The sequence below is a fragment of the Abrus precatorius genome, unplaced genomic scaffold (assembly GCF_003935025.1).
Source record: "Abrus precatorius isolate BTA unplaced genomic scaffold, Abrus_2018 Scaffold7, whole genome shotgun sequence".
Lineage (NCBI taxonomy): Eukaryota > Viridiplantae > Streptophyta > Magnoliopsida > Fabales > Fabaceae > Abrus > Abrus precatorius.
The window spans coordinates 29735854-29757384 of record NW_020874417.1 but is presented as its reverse complement, the minus strand read 5'-3'; the positions used below and the strand labels follow the sequence as shown (position 1 = coordinate 29757384).

The window sequence follows — 21531 nt, the reverse complement described above, 5'->3', positions numbered from 1 at the left end:
ATAATAATTACTAAATACATAAATTAATTAGTAAATATTATTCGAACTTATCATGTGTGTGTGTATTATTGAAGATAAATATTAGTAAAGTGTTGAATTAATTGTGCGTTGAATCGGTTTCAAGTTTCAACGTAAACATGAAATAAAATAGAATAAAAAATTCCCTAATCTTCGTTTGAAGATGAAATTAATGAATATAGTTTTTGCTAAAAAGGAATTTCTTCTCGTAATAACATTTCTTTACAATTTTTTTAAAACCAACACATTCGGGTAAATTATTGTTTCATTTAAATATTTAAAATATTACCAACATTCTATCTTATTTTTTCTTCTAGTTTATTGTATCTCATTTGATTTAATAGAAAAAAGAAAATTTAATAGACAAAAACAAAATTAAAAAAAAGCTATTAATGCATCAATTTTCTAATGAATAAACTATAATATTTTAAAACTGACATTTAATTTTTAAAAGGGATTTTTTAAATTTATATTATTTTTAAACTTTATCTCTTTATTATTTTCTCTTTCTAAAATTTAACTTGCATTTTTGATACAGTAATTAACGTGCCACACTTTTCCTTTGACCTTTACCGTTTTGCATAAGAATTAAGAAAAAATATTTTAATAATATATTCTCTAACAGTCTGTTTTTAATATATTATTTATAAACTAAAATTTATTAAAAATTATAAAATTATACAAATTACTCTCTAATTTAACAAGTTTGACACGTAATTTTATATTTTTAATAAAATGTAATCAATAATAAATAATTCGAGAGTGTAATAAAAAGTATATTATTAACTCTTTTCCAAAAATAATTAATATTTTAAATTTTATAAAAATATTACTTAACTTCCTATTAGATCCATTTTTGTTAATTAATATATTTTTTATTGTTTTCTATCAAATAAGCATTAATTATTCAAAGTTAATTTGTAAATAAAACATTAATTATCCATTAATATTATAAAATGATAGTAAAAAAAACAAAATAATATTATTAAAGTGTAGGAGATATTACATATTTAAAGAGTTACATAATATATTTATGTGCAATTTTATACTTTTTCTGCATACTCACAATTTATAGTTTACATCTTAATCAAACCATTTGACTTGATTCAAGGGTCCACAATTTATAATTTACATAGGTTAGAGGTGAGTCTGGTGAGGCATTAATAGTACTCTTTCAATTTATTTATTTTTTTTAAATTTGAATAACCATTTGACTAAGTGAAGATTTTCTTTCTGAAAAGTGAAAACGTCCATTTTTGTGACAGTGTAAATAGAATCTGATGAGACAGTCAATGGAACGGTAGGATTGACCAATGGTATGACGTGTAAACATGTATCATTTCCTTGATGGGTATAAAAATTTCACACTAGGACTTTCTTACATTAATTCTTTATTTTACCTGAGAAAAAAATAGATAGAATAAAAAAATTGAATAGAAAGCAAGTAAAGAGAAAATAAGGATATTTTAAAGTTATTTAATATTAAAAAATGGAAGAAAAAGGAAAATTGTTGAACAAATTAGTGGAATTGACAAAAACACAGTTTTTTCTCAATTTCCAGCAAAATGGTTGAGATTAAGGAAGTTGTGGATCTCATGCATATTCCAAACAAAGCCAAATAGAGAAATCACTTGAAGAGTATTATACATAAAACAGAGCCTTTTTTATTTATATTAAAACAACTCTAAATTATGATTCAGAACAAAAGATGGTAGTCCACTTGTGCTAGAGAATTTTAGTGAAACACTTGAACTACATTTCAATTTCTTCTCCTCTTTTTTGGACAAAAGTTGACCAAAGGAAAAAACTAGATCTTGGTGACCTTGGTGGCTCCAGAAGCTGATTCCCTTTACCATCATAAAAAATAACACCTGGGAATTGGAGTGGTTGGCACTTCTCACCCATCAATATGGTCTTCTTCCACAAACATTTGTCATCCTCTTTCTTCTTTGTTTTCATGCTTTGAATTACCTTGCTGATTTTCCTTATGATTTTGTTTGAGGTTGGTGACAACTCCTCTCTTTGCTGCTTTGGTTTGATGCACATATATGGGATGGTAGCTTTGCTGATTTTCTTTATAATCCTTTTTGGGGTGTGAAGTGACAAATTGGGAACATTTGTGTTTTGATTAGAGGCAGCTTGGCTATGTTCCGACACACTGCCATCATATTCATGCTTTGCACAAACTGGTACGATGCAAGTGACATGGATGAAAATTGCTTTGGATGTGCCCAAATGGTTGCTGAAACAACTTAGACCATTCATCTGTTTCAGATGAAATCCAAAAGCTTTTAGAAATCAGTAAAATGGGAGTGATGTTGTGAACTGAACAGTATTTATATACACAAGTTGGGTTTATATGGTAGTGGTTGGAGACTATGTGACAGTTGTTAGTGGAAAAAGGAAAGTTAATATAGTTTTACTTTCTCATGTTAGACAAATTTTTACATTTAAAATTATTAAACAGTGTCAAAAAATGATTAAATATATATTTTTAAAATAAAATATATTTATGTCAAAATTTTATGACTATCTCTTTCATAATAAATGTCATTTTGAATCAAGATAATAATGAAACACAGTTTGAATATGACTAGCATATAGATTAAAAAATAATAAAAATAAACAATGTTTATTAAAGTTTTTTTTTTTTTTATAAGTACATTTGTATATATTTCTTAATTAAGTATTTATTTAATAATTTTTTTATATTATAATTTAAGAAGTCTTTAGATATATAATTTGTTTAAATTTTTATTCAATTATATAAATTATTTTTAAATGATAATTTCTACGATACATTTAACAATAAAATTTATTAAAATAAATTAAAATAATTTATTTTGAAAAAATATATAAAAATTTTATTAAATAAATTAAAAATAACTTATGCAAAATAAAATATTTTTTTTATAAATTTTTTATATTTTTAATTAGGCCTTCATATAAATTAACGTTAAAATTTATTGAGACAAATTAAAAGTAACTTATTTTAATAAATCATACTAAAATTTTATTAAAATAAATTACATTTTTTATAAAATCATAAAATATTCATGAATTCCTCTTCTATAATAAATTACCTTAAATAATCATTAATGTTATATTTTGTTTGAAATAATTAATAACATCATTAATTGCATGAAATGAGGAGGAGATATTATATATATATATATATTATGAGAGGGATTAAAGAATAAATAATAAGATGAGGGTCTGGAAATGTAACTGTAGATAGAGGAAAAAAAAGGTTAGTCAAATAACAAAAGTGATAATATATAATAAAATTAATTGTTTGAAATGTCTTAAAATAAAATAATATTTTTAGAAAAATTAAATGTAAAATGATTTAAGAATAAAATAGTTAAGTTAGAAGAGAAAACAATATTAAATTATTTGTGTTGACATGGAAATAAAATTCAAGTATGAATTAACTAATATAGAAACATCTTGACTCTTTATTCGAAGTCAACAGTACATAAAAACATTCTTCAAAATTTTTGAAATAATGAGACAAAATATCCATGGAACACACCACAGTGGAAAGGAAAATAAATTAAACATCAAACAAACAAACAAATGATTAAAATTTACGTGTGGATGTAATCTAAGAGTGAATAATAGAGTAAACTTAAGTTTGAAAGTTTTATTTAATTTTAAAAAATTAACAATTTATATTTATAATTCTTATATACATATATATATATATATATATCACTAATATATTAATATAGAATTTTATTATTTAACATTTTTCTTTAAATTTAATTAAATTTAACCCAATAATAATTTTTATTCAACTTTTAACATAAGTTTTTATTTTAAGTTAAAAAATATAATGTTAAATAATTAATTTTTGAATTCAACATAAAGATCTGTTCTTTATTATTTTATGCATTCACCAGACTAACTCCTTCAAGAGTAATAATTTTAGAAGTTTGGATTGCATTACTTGAAGCATCTGACAAACTAAAAATCTATCTAACGTACCTTGGAATAGTTTATTCCAAACCCAGGGTATAATATTATTAATATTTGTTTGGAGTTGAATTTTGAAAAAAAAATAAAAAGAAAGAAAGAGGTGAAAATTAATATAATTATTATTATTTGAAAGCTTTTCGACAAAAGGAAAGAATTTATAATTTTTTAAAAATCTAAGTATTCTAAACTAATTTTTTTATATTAACTCTTTTTTTTTTTTAAGTTCTTTCCTTCACTTTTATTCCAAATTTTCATTCACGTTTGCATGTTACTCGACATGGATAAATAAGCAATATATATTAGTTACAAAGAATTTTTTTGTATATTGTTGGTAAATCAAGCAAAAGAATCGATCAACTTATGGCTCCAGCTTCTTAGTTTTAGTCTAATGGTTAAATATTCATAAAATTAATAAAGAAATAATTTTGAAGAAAATGAGAATTTGGCTCCAGTCTTTAAATATAAATATTTTATAAAAACATATAAATGTATAATACCCATTATTATTTTAAACATTTATTACATAATTATTAATTTATAATTTATAAATAAAAATATAATGTATATTAACAAACTCCTCTTTGTATCACAGACAAACGTCAGACATATCTAGTAATTTTTTTAAAAAGAGGAGTGTAGTAGTAATATTTTTTAATTTTTAATTATTTATTAATTAGATTTTTCTTTCAAAGTGGCATTTTGTGAAGCTTGCTCAGTGGCTTAAGACATTGCATGCTTGTCATAACATACAAAGCAAATTACACTTGATTTATTTTACAATGTAATAATTTGAACCGTCTTTGTTAACATACACATTTCTCCTTAATTTTTATGTTGTTATAATTTTGTTTAATGTTAGGGACGCATGATTGTAAATCCAAAAATTATTAAGAAATTAAAGCAACAATTTACATTTTTTTTAAAAATTCTAATAACTCACGTCTATAATTTGTTTATTATTAACAAAAATGTATTAAAAATGATTAGAATCACATTCTATTTTAATAAACCTTATTTATGATATGATAAGTTGTTTAAAATGGAAAATAATTTAAAAATCCATTAAATAATATATTACCAAGAGTCCTTCATTCTTTAAGATTTAATAGGCCTTGAGTATTGAAACTTTTTTAGAATGAAGCAAATTATTTTTTATGTGCATGTAACTAAATATTATTTGATTTTATTAATATTAACCATTGATTAAGACTGATTTTAAATATTAAAAAGTAATAACTTTTTATTAAATTATATTTATTTCTATATTATTTTATAGAATTATTTTTTAATAATCATTTGCCGATTTTAAATGTTTAAAATTAATTCTAAACATTTATGTTAATATCTTTTTAATTAATTATCAAAGATTAAAATTAACAAAGTGTTAATATTTGATAATAAATTTGAACCATTGACCCCATTTCTTGTGTTTACAAATTTGACTTTGTCTCAAACTCTTATAAACTTTTAAACAAATTTTCTTTTAAATAACTTGAAATTTTGTGTTGAGATATAAAATCTAAGTTAGTAACACGTTGTAGTGTATATAAATTAGATAATCTTATTTTAAAATTGTCTAAGAAATTTTAAGAGAAAGACTTTCAAAATTATAACTCAAATATATATTAGACAAACCAATATTTAAAATTTTTAAATGATATTAGAGCCAATATCAAAAAATCAAAATAAATAAAAATAAAAAGATAAAAAGGATGAATGATTAGACCCCTAACTTTAAAAGAAATTCAAGATAAAAAAAAGAAGAGAAGAAGTTCAAACTCAAATAGAAAAGAAAAATTTAGAAGTCCATAAAAAAACTTGAAGTTACAAGTTTAGATTAGAAAAAACAAAACAAACAAATAATTAAAAAAATGTAAGTTTATGTTAAAGATATAAATTTTTATATTGGTGGATTAGTAATATATTAAAGGTATATAAGTAAGAGAGATTTTATTTTAAAATATTCAAAAATATTTTAGATAAAAAAATCTATCAAATTTATAGTTGAAACATTCTTCTTCACGGTTAAATCAGACAGATATTAAAATCATAACACTTTGTTAGGTCTGTAAAGTTATTCTTTTAAAATAGACGTATTAAGTATTTTAAGGATTTAAAAAAATTGTAAATCTATGTTAAGATAGAAATTTTCATATTAATAATTTAATAATATATTAAAGAGTATAAAATAAAGGGTCTTATTCTAAAAAAATTCTTCAAGCATTTTAAATAAAATATCTTTCAAACTTATATCAAATAATCTCCCTCACTTTTAAATTGGACTCATATTAAAATTATAATAGTTTGTTATGTTCTATAAAGTTATTCTTTTGAAATAGACAAATATTAAGCGTTTTAAGGATTAAAATATTTAAAGTAAAAATTTTAGTAATATATTTATATTACTATTTTAACCTACTTTAATATAATTCTTAATAAAAGGTTTGTATTATTATATCTTTAATCATTAAAGAAACTTTTAACAAATTTAACTATGCAAGCTAAGACTCCTTAGTCCTTACAATTAGCTCGTAGCTTCAAATGACCAACCTGATTCTTCCACCGTAATGGAATTCCATTATTCTTAATGTTGTAAGTTCATTAGACGGTAATTATCAAGACAAAATGCATTATTTTTATCAAAATTTTGTCTAACTTCTCTCCAAAGAGAAAAAATAACTATTGATTTTTATATTGAATAGCAATGATTGGTCAATAAAAAATTATATTAAACAAATTGACATGTAATATATTTTTTATTTTTTATTTTTTGCTGTTAAAATGCTGAAAGGAGATTTGACTGCAAAGGATCGAATTCGAATAAACAGATGCAAAACTTACAATATACTTTTGGACAACAGGAAAGACAAGGATGTGAAGCTAAGTGCCAATCATCATATTTGGTTACAATAATAAGCAGAGATTAACTGTGAACATTTCTTCGCATGAGATTAATTTGTACAAGCAAGCTTTCATTAATCGAACCCCCCATCATCATCTCTTTAGGTTCTAAAATGAGTTTCGAAGTAAGCATCGAATCTATGCCAATAATCATTAACAAATTAATGATTTTTCATATTTAAATTTTGCAATTGAATATGACATCATAGTAATAAAAATTAAACATGTTAATAAACTTAGCACTAGAGGGTGGATTTCGTAATATATCAGAATCTCGTACGATTGGAGCATGGTGGGACTTACAAGTTTAGGTAACCTTTTTCATTAGGTGACCTTTCATTTGCATGCACCACATTCTCTTTCACCACATTCTCTTTCTCTGTCTGGGTAGTTATTATGTACGAATTGCAATCAAACATTTTGCCTCCATCAATTGCAACAGCTATATATTTGGTTGCAATGGCTTTGGATCCATTGCAAGTGTTCATGTCTCTAAACTAAAAGTACAGCATTATATTATATTTTACCCAAAAAACATTGGGTATATTTTGACAACGACGTAGCTGATTAAAAAGTAAATGAAAACAATTATGCTCTATGCGAATTGGGACAGTCGGCAAACCCTTTTTATTTGTACAATTTAAAAGCCTTAGAGAAAAGACACCACTAGTTTTCTTTTCCTTAAAGCCTTTTAGAAGTAACTGGTGGTTGGCCATGTACATTAACATAAAATGTGTATATCCTACGCTATTATATATTTTTCGATTAATATTTCATTTGAGATCACATTCACATGGATATATCAGATAGATTAAGCCTTTGTCTATCTTTTTGGATACATAATAGTATAATTGTTAATTGTTTTCTTGTCAACGCAATTCAGTAATTGTCAGCCTAAATAGTAGCTTGCGATGATTTTACACATGAAAACCAGCATCATGGCCTCTATATTTATATGTTTATTCTATATATGTAACGTCAATGTACAATCTTGAAAAATGGTCATTTATTTCTTTTACAATTTGAAAATAAAAAAAACGTTGATTTAAGTTATGATAAAAATATGAATGTTGCTTTTTAAATTCAATAAAGACAGCGGTTATTATTTTTCACAATTAATGAAAATTATTTTGACAAATTGAGTCTAATTTTATGGACACCCGAAGCTAGTTTGGACGGTGAAGTGAGGAGAAGATTTGAATAACAAGTTCGACCTCACGTAACTTGAAATGAAAAACTCTTATTCATGGAATCACTATATTCCATGCTTTATTCGCTTTTAATCAATAAAAATAAAGCCAATAGAGGAATTATCTTTGCATGCTAATTATTTAAGACTTTCTTTTCAAATGGGGAGTTGGAAAATGGGATAGAATAATGTAAGCCAGTGTGCTATATTTCTGCTAATATCATATAGATAGTTCTTCTCCTCCAACCCCTTTTTAGTTTCTCTAAACTTTGAGATCATAAATTTTGTGATGAAAAAATTGTTAGCAATATAGTTTTTAACATATATTTTTAATATTAACTAAAATATATTAAAATTTTAAAAATATGATAAAAAATATTAATTTTGGACTAAAAAGAATGAAACTAACATAATTCTTAATAAATTTTAACTAATAATTAAAAATAAATTTAAAAAATATGTATTAAAGAGTATGATAATAATATTTCTTATCTTGAAATAATCTGCAAGTCTTTCCTTTTTTAATGAGTATGATTTCATATTTAGAAAAATAGATTAATACCTCAATATTTCTCTAAACAAACGTCAAATCAAAAACATAAATTGTATATATTTTATCAAAAGCGTGATTCACACGTTCAGAATTTGCTGCATTATGTACATCAAGTATCACTGCCTTTTCTTGTCCCTTATCATAATGAATTACTTGCATCAATATCCGATTGCACCACTTCAAAAAGAAAATGAAAAGGAAATCTTCTTCTCGTTCTGCCAAATCTAATCCTAATTATGCCTCTTTATATTTATTATATTAATTAGTTAACGAGCTGGTATATATAATTTCTCTAATTTATCTTGATTTTAATTTCGATATCTATATCTGAAAAGTTTTACCTTTTGTCCTTATAATTTTATAATTTTTTTTATTCTTATAATTTTATTTTATTTTAATTTTAGTCCTTATAATTTTCTTTTATTTAATTTTGGTCAATTCAATATATTAATTATCTGTCCAAATAATTACACCTTGCAGAACAAGTGCTTTAGCGCAATGTCGGTAGTGGAGATTAAAATATTTTTAAAAAATTATATAGACTAAAAAATATTTTTTAAATATAAAAATCGAACTAATATTAATGTTTGGAAATTAAAAATGTACTTAATTATTGGTTAAAAAAATGACACGTTGTCACATTAATGTATAAATAGTTTTAAAACGAACAATTCTATAATTTTTAATTTTTTAACAATATAACTACTTTTATATTAGTTGAAAACTGATGCTTTCTTACTCTTGCTCAATTGATAACTTCTAACTTTTTCAAAATCAATTCTTATTATTTAAGATAAGTAAAAATATTTAACTTCTATTTTGTAAGAATTGATATTTGAGCGTTAGATTTAAGAATTATATTTATATTTTCAAAGTAATTTTACATTCTACCAATTAGAGTCTCTTCATTGCAGTTACGCGTCTAAAAGAAGGGACAATCTAATTATATAAAATTTGTAAGATAAACCAAGTGGCTAAAAATATAATAGAAAAAAAATGATTTTATCATGTAACTTAAGTTTTTTATTAATTTTTTTGAAATATTATTCTATAATATGAAATAATTTTAATTTTTTAAAATAAATATATTAAAATCTAAAAGCGCTGACTGAGTGGATTCTTTTTAGAGTTTAATTTTTGAGGTTTTATTATTATAGATATTTTATACTATCAACTAATTAAAAAATACTGTAACTATAATTTTTGAATTAATTATTATAAATATTATAAACTTTATTGACATGATAATTTATAATTAGATGTTAGTATATTTTTTTACGTAGTTATTGTATTTAAATTAATTTTTTATTGTTGGAATCATGCAAAACATTTCGGCACTGATCATTCGTTTGATTTCCGAGACTTCGTAACTATAGTACATGCATGTATCCCTTTCTCTAAACTAAAATATCCCCTCTAATTAACTCCGAGTTCTTGCAGAGAGTTGCCAGCAGTTAGCAGACATGACCCTAGTAAGCAAAAATGAGTGTTTTAATCATTTTTTTTTTTTTGAAGAAGTCATTATACTTTTATCAGCTTTTTAAGAGAATAATCATTGAAAATAAATAATATTTATTTAAAAGAAAACGTTGCTAAATATATGTGCTGAGACACAACCTCTAAATTCTTGTGAAAATGATGATGGAGCATAGATCTTGGTATCATTATCTCATAGTCACACCTTCATTTAAAGAGACCAAAGAAATTGCTTGCCTCAGTAACAACACACACGTATAAAGTAATGTTAAGTGCTAAATGCGGACCCCAACCCATCATTTGTTATGCCCCTTGTTGCCTTTGAAATGAGTAAAATATACTTCTAGTATATGTAAATTAAATATGATTAAATAAAATAAAATTAATTCTTTTTAAAAATATGAACTTTTAATTTTATAAATATAAATCTTTTAAAAATTAATAGTTATTACTTATCGATAATATGAAATTTATTTAGGTTACACTATTTATCTTCGTAAATGTATACCATGTTATCTTAAAATAATAATAGAGCTCGTTTTTAAAAGTTTTAAACTTATAAAGATCATAATTAACAAAATAGATTAAAAATTAAAAATTAAAAATTAATTTAATTATATTTATAATAATTAAAAATATATTTAAAATTTAAAATTTAAAATTTAAAATATTGTAATGACTAGCTAGTGTGTAGTTCATAATTATTAACAGAAGAATTAATATGAATCCTACAAATCCATGAAGGTTATTCGGGTGTTTATGTTATAGGAAACCAATTATTGACGGTTCCAATTATTATTTATCCACGTTATTCTATATATATACATGCACTACTTCTTATTATTAGTATTGTTATTATCTGCCCATAATATTGGTCAGCCGTGTACGTTTCAAAAGGAAACTAATACACATTTTTGTTAAATTAATTATTTTCTGAACTCCACGACGTACGTTTGTAAATTCATGTATGCTTATTTCATATCAATGATTCAATATCTATTAGTCCAAATAATTAAAAAAACCTATTTCTTTATTTATTATTATTTTTAATATTTAAGTTCGGGTATCGTAAGCACAAAAAATGTTAGAAAGTCACCCTTAAATGAGCTCATTTGGGTCGATTCATCTTAGACATAGTGCGTTGACCGCTCCAAAAAAAGTCATAGTGCAATTTTAAAATACCAGTAGTTTAATGCAAAAAGAAGGTGGTGTCATGCTCGAATAAAAATAAAAAAAGTTTATAACCTATATATGAATCATAAGTACTAGGGATTGTGTTAGTTGGATCTATTGTATTTAGCTCTATGCGAATTTGGCACTTCAATTTTATTTTACAATTATGATATCCATACTGATGTCGTTTGTGATATATTTTCTCGTCGATCAGTAATCATAGGTTTATTGATTTTATTTTATTTTTTAGTTTATCCAAATTAGTTTACAAATCAATAAAAATCCAAGTCAAATTAAGGTTAAATACATATCACTAATAGATATATTTGTCCACCATCGATAATCAGTGGAACAATATAAATATTCAAAGTAAACGAATACGAAAAGTCGGAATGAAAATGCAGAGTTTTCAGCATTTCATTTAACAGCAAAATAAATATATGGTTGGTTTTTATTTCCGGGTATCTTCATAATGGTCTCCATAAGGGGGTAATAAGGAAAATAAATTAAGAATAAACAGTCTAGGAGTTATATATTCATAATCTAACTACAAATTGCTATAAAGTTTGAAAGAATACAATCTGGGTTGGGTAAATGATGAACACTTTGGGAAGAAAAAAAATAGCCAAACGAATGCAAAAGTATGATGGTGGCTTCCTACTATAGATATGAATATGCATAAGGTGCTTGTCGATAACTTAATAAAAAAGTTAAGTGGCAATATATTTTCTTGTAATTGGCAATTACTTTTTCCGTTTAATTGTTTTTTAGAGGGAGAGAAAGTGATTAAATATAAAGATTTGATTGAATTAATTCAAGGTGTGAGAAAAACCTTCACTTCCCATTTTCAACCACCAGGGCTATGATCACGTGCAGTGGCAAGGTGCATTTATTAATCTTCACTCTTCAGAGAGAAATTATGCTTTGATGCTAACCAAACGCGTCATATTATATATCATTATTATGGCCCCAACTAAAATCTCTCCAATGTGTGCCGTGCCGTCTCAGCTACTCATGTTTTTCTTTAAGAAAGATCATTAGCCTACATATCAAAATGATTTATTTATTTATTTCAATTCCTTTTAAACTTTCAATCCATGAATCTTTACGTTGACGAAATTAGCAAATCATGGTAATCACCAAGAAAAACCCCGAAAACTAGAAGATGAATAGTACTCACTTTGTGTAAATCAAACAAATGGACTTAATGTACATGTACAATCTCAAGCTGGCAAAATCATATAATATATTATACACAATAAGATGGTCAATTCTGATTCTGGTTTCAATATCAAAAAGCAGGCCAAGAAAGAGGGGGAAAAAAAGGAGAAAGAAAGTTAATTATCAAAACAAAAAAAATATTTAGCAGCATCAATAGGGTTATCATTATATATCAAACCTCAACTACTAACCATTTCCTTTTGTGGTCTCATTTCAAACCCTTTATGGTTACCATCAATGGTGTAATGGGTTTGGACCAGTTGGCACACGACGCTTCTCAACCCCATAACGTGGATCAATCTCAGTGTCTGGAGGATCATGCTGCACTGAAACACCCGGTGGAGGGTGTTTATAATGCTGATGATGATGCTTAAAGAAAGGAGTGAAGTCAAATTTGCTAGCTAGAACTTTCCTGCTCATAAAAGGGTGATGAGAGGGTATTGAGTGACCAGGTTGTGTGATGTGTTTCTTGTTGATCTTGGACTTGAGATTGTAATACTCATGAAAGAGTAAGAATAGAAGGGAGAGGCATAGAAGAATGTGAACTAGTTGAGAGATTTTGAAGGCCATGATGGAAGAGAAGGAGATGGCAAAGGGTGAGAAGGGGAAGCATGGAGCAGGAACAATGTGGAGGAAAGTCTTAAGATAGAGGGGAATTTAGAAGATGGAGTTTTGACAAGTTGGATTTGGTGGATCAGGGTTTAAGATGGGAAATGCTAAGGGGAGTGTTGAAATGTGTGTGAATTGGCCTTTTCATGGAACCTGATAGTTTGGAGTACCTTTTTTATGGTTTATTTTCAATGAGAGTGAGGGTCTGAGGGATATGGGATTGAGAAGTAGACACTTTCCCCAATGAAAGTTCCTTAGAAATAAAGGAATAAAAAAACTTTTAGGATCATAATGACAATTGTCAAAGCTGGAATTATGTATGATTATACCTATTATTATTCTCTTGAATATCTTAGATGCATTGGAAAAATGAATATAAGATCACTTTCTCTCTTAGTTTCTCCTGTTAAGTGTAGGGGAAAAAAGAAAAAGTTAAATTAAAATAATAGAGATGATTGGGTGCAAGGAAAGATCCGCGCTGGTTTTGAGTGTATTGCAACTTAATAAAAGGGTGGGGAATGTGCAATCCATATTTTCTATCGGCAAAGCAATCTAAGAACTATTTGACAAAGGTAGGAGAGAATGCAATCTTAACTGTTACCAAAAGGTGAAAGGACAAAGTAAGAAAGTGTCATTTGCCGCTTCCATATATTTATTATCAATTATCGTATAATAATTTTTTTAAACATTTTTATCATTATTTTAATTAATAAAAAATATTTAAAAAATATATTAAACGGGATTGACAAAAATATTTCAAGTGATAACAGACTCGCCCATAATATAATATCTAAGAAAATATACATAAAAAAAAAGTGGATTTTGGAAGAGAGACTATAACTATTTTTTTAAATTTCTTTTGTTCTTGTATTTATTATATTTATTCTATATTTTTCTCTTTATTTTATTTTCCTTCTTACATTCTGGATATTAATGCAGAGGATTTCCTTATTAAGGAGAAGGAATTAAGCACTCAAAGTAGAAAACCACTATACCGATTACCCTTATTTAATAACCCAATAAGTATAATTTTTTATTGAAAATGATTTTTAACATGAATTTGTAGTAGTTGAAAGGTAAGTTGAACCTCTAATTATGATAGAAAAGGGGGAGAAGCAAGAAGAATTTAATTTTGCTGGTACTTTTAATTTAGTTAGTTTATATCACAAACTCTTGGGGTAAGTTTGTATGCAGAGTATTCATTGTTTCACTCAAGTGCTTTTTGAGTAATCTTAAAGATTTACTTCCATATCAGTGTGTTGTATTTAGAGGAATTGATTCTCGTACTGAAATTCACTAATTGAAGCTACTTACTAAACCAAATATGTACATACCGTCATTTCAAAGGGTTACATATTTAAATCCAAGTATTAAGTGTCTCCTTGGATTATATTAATAATTGATTGTATTTATAATTAATTATTATTATAATTAGTTCAAATATTTTTTTATTTAGTTATGTTAAGTAAAAAAGTATTTTGAATTCAATTTGTTTCATAAATTAACTAAAATATTTTTTTTACAATAAAATTACAAAAAAATATTGAAATTACTTATTATTGTTGATTTTATATTTTTGTTAAAGAAAACTATTTTCGTGTAGTAATTGGTTATCTCTTAAACGATAAAACAAAAATAAAATAGAAAAAGTAATTGTAAAAGTGTATTTACAATGTGTTAAAAAAATGCACTGTTAATATTTTTTAAAAAGTTCCTAGTAATCAATATTTTAGTGTATTGGTTTAAAAATTAATAAATAATTTTGTATTAAAAATTAAAATGTTCATATGTTGATACTGTAAAGTATTATGCATTTTTGATAAAAGTGTATCTTTTATTTTTAATGAGTAATTTTAGAACACTAGTTAGTATTTTAATCTTTCTCATGTTACTAATAAATTAGCGACAAGGTAAATGACAGTAATGTATTTTTAAATATACATTTTTTATGATTCGTTGAATTTTTAAAAGGTTAAAATAACTTTAAAAGGTAAATAATTTTAATTCATAAAGGAAATACTTTGATTATTTTGAAAAATTATTTAATTATACAAAAATATTAAATAGTATTTTTTTTTTTTTTACAAATTTTTATATGCAAAAATTGCATATACAATAAACACTAATAATTTCCATCAATGACCTTACTTGTTTTTTAATTTAATATCTTTTAATAACCTATTAACACGTAAACTCATGCGACTTTTGTCACAAGAACTGTATAGCATTGCTCGTAAAGAAAATTTAATAAAAATGCTTTTTAGTAAGAAGGAAAATTTGTATTGCATCATTACTAAATTTGATTAGTAATTAATTTTTTAATAATATTTTATTTTCCTTCCATTTACACAGACGCTTGTTTTAATTGATATTTTTTTTATTTTTTAAGACTTTCGTGCTGAAAGACTTTGGACTATTTAACAATGCTCAAAAATTAATATAGTGTGCAATCACTTACATTAGTTGAATTATCATCTAACATCTATTATTATTATTATTTTCGATTGTTCCCATTTTTTTATATTTTCTTTGTTTTTTTATTTTTTTTCCAATTATTTCATTGCTTTATTATTATTATTATTATTATTATTATTATTATTATTATTTGTCTAAGGGAAAGAGATAAATAGAAGTGTGATTTTTTGGTGCTGTAAAGTTATTTATTTATTTATTTGATGAACAATCCATTGCAAGTTGATAACGCAACAACATGATTGGAAAAGTCCAACCTTTATGTGGTGTCCACGGTTGGACTGTGTAGTGTTTGGGCTCATTAGTTTATGGGATCAACTATTTTTGGGCCTTACAGACTGAGTCTAATAACCCGATCCGCAAGGCAGATCCAATTAAACCCCCTCAACCCGGTTTTCTCTTTTCATTAGGATCAAACCAATTTTCCGAACCAGGGAGAGAGAGATCTTCGTCGAACAACTTCACGATTCACCAACTGTGCAGGAAAAAATCATTTTCAAGTTTCGAAGAACGATAAATTAAATGGTGCGAATTCTACTTTACCTTTTTATTTTCCCATTTTGTTGTATGATTTTGATTATGATTAGGGTTTCGGTTTATGTTTCTTTGCCGTGAATATTCTGTGCTTCTGTTTGTTGTGTTGCATAGCGATCGTAACCGTAGAATTTTTGTTCTGTGGGGTTTGATTTTAGAGTGAAGCGCTATTTTAGTCTTCTAAAGATAATTGTTATCAATTCAGTCCCTAAAACTTGAAACATATTGCATCTTTCAATTCAGGAGTCTACAAATTTGCGTTCAATAGAACTAGAACTATATTTTTTCTCATATTTACTCTTTAATGGTTTGTTTTCCTTTTGCGCAATTGCTTTGAATTCTGAACTTCATGTTTGGTGCATGTATTTTAGCTGGGTACTTATGGATTTGTACGCTATAGTTTTATTATTATTATTTTTTATTCTAAAAGAAAAAAGTTTTGAAACTTGTATGTTATTTGGTATTTGTTAGTTGGTTTTCCAACGCACTGAACTTGCACTGTTTGCATTTCTGCAGTCTTCCCTTGCAGCTGCTAGAGCAGACAATTTTTACTATCCCCCAGAATGGGACCCAAGTCAGGTATGTTTTCTTACATGCAATCAGTTCTAATATTTTTTTTTTTCTATCATAGGTCTTACACTGTTTTTTTTTTTTTTTCCTGTCAGGGTTCTCTAAACAAGTTTCACGGCCAGCATGCCTTGAGAGAGAGAGCAAGGAAGATAGATCAGGGTATCTTGATTATAAGGTAATGATTCACTTTCACAGCAGGCCATTAAATCATTTTAGTCGTAATTTATCTTGAATGATGGATCTCCTACAGCAAGTTCTTTATTCTAGGACCTCTATAATAGGGAAGATGAAACAATGAGAATGATGACCTTTTAAAGTTATTGATGTCCATTTTGTACCTAGAAGAGTCATAAGCTAGTTCCAGTGTATAATATCTGAAAGACTAGTTTGTTGATATGTATTATGATTGATGACTATATTCAAATGACCCCATATGATTGAACTGTCCATAATTTATTTGATACATGTGCTGGGACATGGTCTTACTTGAAGTTGTGAATTTGGTTTGTTTCTTTGAATGTGTGCTTTAAATAAGCTTATGTATATCTACGCTTGTAAAATTACTCTTCATTTGCCTCCTCTTTCCATTGTGGCTTATATTGTATAGCTTAGGATACAATATTTATTTTTATTTTAACTTTTAATTGCTTGTTATCAAATGGACATGCTTTCAGGTTTGAGATGCCTTTTAATATATGGTGTGGAGGATGTAATTCTATGATTGCAAAGGGTGTTCGATTCAATGCAGAGAAAAAACAAGTTGGGAATTACTACTCCACAAAGGTATGTTGAAGTTGCTGCAAAACCATCTAATGTTTATGACAGTTACTGTAGCCAAGATTGTTGTATTAATTTTCCATTAATTGTTTGGAAACAAGCAAGAATTGTTGCACTTGATCACTCATGCAACCACTTTTTTCACGATATATATAGAAATTAATTCTGATTCAGTGACTGCAGAGTTTTACACTATCATCAACCTTATGGTGCCACATATTTTAAAACTTTTTGATATGGTATCTTCGTTAGTGATACTCTATACAACTATACTCTGAAAATGGTGTCCATGTCCTATACCAGTACCATCATACTTTCAAGTGTTTATGTGCTATAATATCTTTGAACTAATATAAATAAAACGGCTCAATCTAGCTTCAGTAGTATATATACTAATTAACAATTTTATCTCTGGATTCCTTCAGATATGGAGCTTTACCATGAAGGCTGCATGCTGTAAACATGAGATCATCATCCAGACTGATCCAAAGAACTGTGAGTATGTGATCATCAGTGGTGCTCAGAAAAAAACAGAGGATTTTGATGTTGAGGATGCAGAAACTTTTGAATTACCAGCTGATGAAGGTATGCATTTAGGAAGTAATTCGTTTGTTAGCATTTCCTCCTTTATTAATTAGGAGCACATTTGCTCCAGATAGCTTGGAACATGAAATTGCATCGTGCAATTTTGTTATTAAAGCAGGGAGAGCAAGCCATTAAACCATTGGGTCCTTTAGGTGTTTTCTGTGAACTTGGCGGTTGTGTTTGTTTTAAGGTTTGTGAAATTATTCCTGGGAAAATTAACTCAGGAATGTGGCATTTCCATGTTAAGCACAAGTTTTAAAAAGCATTTCTGGGCATTATTGATTTCCAGGAAGGAGACATTACTTCTTTTTTTTCCCCACAATTTTATTCCCATGGGTGAGGTGTGGGTATGTTGCCTTCCCATGAGAAAATTGGAAGTTACCATATAAGTATATAACCCAATTAATAAATTCCTTTCCCCCTCCCACCTTTTCCTCTCAATATCATTTAAATTTTGAAAAATATTCCATGAAATATTAAATTCTAACCAAACATGTTTATGAATTTACCCAGTAATGACATACCTGGTTAGAGTATTCGTAGGAATGTCATTTATGGGAATGTAATATACCTCAAAGAACAGCCCTCTTGGCAAATTGCCCTTTTAACAAGTTCAACGCTGTACCTTTATCAGCATTACAGCTGTCATTAACATGTAGCAACTGATCCCCTAATCCCAATACTAGCTAACCTGCTTCATATTATAATTTCTGCATTACAGAGAGAGGGAAGCTTGCTGATCCATTTTACCGCCTTGAACACCAGGAGGAAGATTTGAAGAAAAAGAAGGAAGCTGAACCAGTAATTGTCCGTCTCCAGCGACTATCTGATGCCAGACATTCAGATGACTATGCCCTAAATAAGAGCCTCAGGGCCCAACTTAGAGTATGTTACTTAGCTCATGAAATTTGCTCTGGTTTTATCATTCATTTGTTTCTCCATTTTTTCCCCTTTTAATAGCTTTTTTTTTCCCTTCATTTTTTACTTGATATTTTCATCTTGGCACAACAAAGAATAATTCTTTTCCATTTTCTCAGAATCAAAAGAAGAGAGTTGCTGAAGAAGAAACTGCTTCCAGGAAAAGAGGCCTTGGCATTCGACTGCTTCCAGCTTCAGAACAAGATGCTGCAACTGCTGCAAATGTGAAGTTTTCAACTAAGTTTGAGAAAAATAGGAAGGACAAGCGGGCAATGATCAATGCTGGTTCCATCTTCCCAGGGTTATCTGCCTCATCCATGTCTGATAAGAGAAGGCTGGAACTAGAGTCTAAACGAAGAAAAATTTCTGCAGGCGGAGCATCTAGGCTACTGGTTGGGGGATTCAAACCATCATCATTGTCACAGGGTGCTGTTTTGTCAAGCAGGCAAAAAGGAGCTTCAATGAATGTAAGACGTTAGAAGCAGAAAAATGTCAGCGGTGTTGTTCACTCACCAGTGATTTTGAATACATTCCCAAAGTTGGTGCTGGAGCTTGTTAATAGAAATTGCTTAATAAGCTTTAAGATGGAAGCATAGCGTTTTATTATGATTATGCATTGTATAGTGTCTTTTAGAATGTGTGAAGGAAGTAAACTTTCTGGTCCCACGAGTTGAATTTTAGTTTATTTCTTTGTAAGAATGGGTGTAAAAATTAAAGACAAGGAAAAGCCTCCTTTCTTTCTCAATGACTGACTGTGCCATCAAGATACCCCCAACAACCTTGATTTTTTTATACTTTATATTTCCTACAATTAATCTTTAATCTTTCCTTTGTTTCATTTTTTCTTCATTTATACTTATCACTTATGTCCCATCTTATTTATTTTATTTTTCTTCTTCTCTATCCGCTAATGTGAGTTCTATATATACCCATATGGGTGTGCAAATGTTATTTTCCTTGCACAAATATTCTTAATTCTATTCGGAATGAACAGTAACCGAGCAAACAGTAACACCGGATTCAGGATATTCTGTTTTGCTGGCAATGAAAACTTAAATCGCACATTGATACTTGGACGAGCTGTAACTCCTGTTGAAACTAATTTTATTTATCCCTCCTGCAATAGCAATTGAGACATGATGGCACTAATGATGGCAACATTATTAGAATGGAAATGTTAGAGAGAAGATGAAGAAGTTATTTGGTTTTCCAACTAGAAAGGCTTCGGGAAAACAGAAACCCAACTTAAAAGCCCACAGCTAAGAAGTTGCTTGGTTCTGAACTGTAATGGTAAGATACTGCAATACAAATCATCTGAGTACTTTACAGAGCCCAAGCTTCATCTTGATCCCACCCCCAACTTTTCTATGCATAATGTTAGATTGAAAGGAAAGAAAGAAATGAGAAAGTGAAAAAAAAAGGTTTTTTTTGTAAATAATGTATTTAGTTAATATATTTAAAAGGGAAGAAAGGATGTCAAAACTATTTTTTTTTTTCATTTTTTCTTGCTCTCCAGTATTCGGAGAATTTAAAAGGGAAAAATACTTAAAGATTTTAGACCATATTGATTAAATTATTTAAACTTATATATTTGACTTTAAAGACTTTATTTATTTGTTGTAAAATATTACAATGAATTGCTTTATTTTCCCTCACTTATTTTGAATCAAATTAGGCATTATTTCACTTTTTTTCTCTCCTCTTTTAAATCAAACAAAAGGCAGCATTTGCTATATCACTGAAATAGGATGAAATATTATGTTTTGTTCTTAATTCACAACTGAAGTTGTATTTTTAAGCTGTATCACACATAATATATATATATATATATATATATATATATTATATTTCATTCTAACACATCTATCAAATGGCAAATGTTATCGAAGGGTATTGTTAGAAGTGCCCTAATGACACTTGTTTGATGTAATAAAAAGATATTTTGATGAAAAATACAGTACTCAGTATATTAGAAACTTTTTAATAAATACCTAAGATAACTCGTTAACATTTGTATTTCCTTAATCATGTTACAGCTATGTTTAGAATAAAATGAAATGGAAGGGCATGATATTTCTAGAACAAAAAGCGTTGATTTTCTTTTTATGTATTGCGGATGACAGCGAAAGAAAAAAGTTAATTTGTTAAATATTAAGATTGAGTTAGTGGTGTGGTGTTTGAGTAGTTGGCATGAGGCATCTGTTCAAATTTTGTTGTCAGTGATGTAACAAAAATAAAGAACTAATTACAACTTTTTTTTTAATTTTTTAAAATTATTAACTTTAATCATTGTTATTATTATTATCACAACTATTAAAAGTGTTTGACTTTGTAGATAATAATCATAGTCAAACTCTTACCATTATAACTGAAATATAATTACAAGAAGGTGTAAAACTATTGTTTTAACCTTGAAATTAAATCAATTTGAATCTTTTAAATGATGGGGTATGAAGTCAGCACATGCTAATGAATCTGTGCAAGGAGGAGGAAAACATGTATATGATGCACTAGAAAACGGACCAAAAACAAGCTCTTATCCAAAATAATTTGG

The 21531-nt window shown here is 27.0% G+C and overlaps 2 protein-coding genes across 3 annotated transcripts; one reads left to right on the top strand and one right to left on the bottom strand.

Moving 5' to 3' along the window:
* Positions 1-12746: 12746 nt before the first annotated feature.
* On the bottom strand, positions 12747-13138 carry LOC113872299 (CLAVATA3/ESR (CLE)-related protein 12). The gene has a single exon (XM_027509747.1). It carries the CDS (start codon positions 13080-13082, stop codon positions 12747-12749), a length of 336 nt encoding a protein of 111 aa, XP_027365548.1. The 5' UTR covers positions 13083-13138.
* A 2860-nt stretch (positions 13139-15998) lies between these two features.
* Positions 15999-19785, top strand: LOC113872298 (coiled-coil domain-containing protein 130). Of its 2 annotated transcripts, XM_027509746.1 has the most exons (7): positions 15999-16118; positions 16644-16706; positions 16793-16872; positions 17372-17480; positions 17900-18059; positions 18781-18944; positions 19097-19785. In XM_027509746.1, the coding sequence occupies exons 1-7, from the start codon at positions 16116-16118 to the stop codon at positions 19454-19456; spliced, it is 939 nt and encodes a 312-aa protein (XP_027365547.1). In that variant the 5' UTR covers positions 15999-16115; the 3' UTR covers positions 19457-19785. The 2 variants fall into 2 exon arrangements, with proteins under 2 accessions (XP_027365547.1, XP_027365546.1); XM_027509745.1 differs by having other exon boundaries at positions 16003-16118; positions 16644-16872.
* Positions 19786-21531: the final 1746 nt, after the last annotated feature.

What these genes read in the sequence shown, in the direction of transcription:
- LOC113872298 (XM_027509745.1), top strand. Translation starts at nt 16,691, where the DNA reads ATGGGACCCAAGTCAGGTATGTTTTCTTACATGCAATCAGTTCTAATA. An exon ending in CAGGGTATCTTGATTATAAG is followed by an intron (nt 16,873 to 17,371) that starts GTAATGATTCAC and finishes ACATGCTTTCAG; the next exon opens with GTTTGAGATGCCTTTTAATA. An exon ending in GCCTCAGGGCCCAACTTAGA is followed by an intron (nt 18,945 to 19,096) that starts GTATGTTACTTA and finishes CCATTTTCTCAG; the next exon opens with AATCAAAAGAAGAGAGTTGC.
- LOC113872299 (XM_027509747.1), bottom strand. Translation starts at nt 13,082, where the DNA reads ATGGCCTTCAAAATCTCTCAACTAGTTCACATTCTTCTATGCCTCTCC.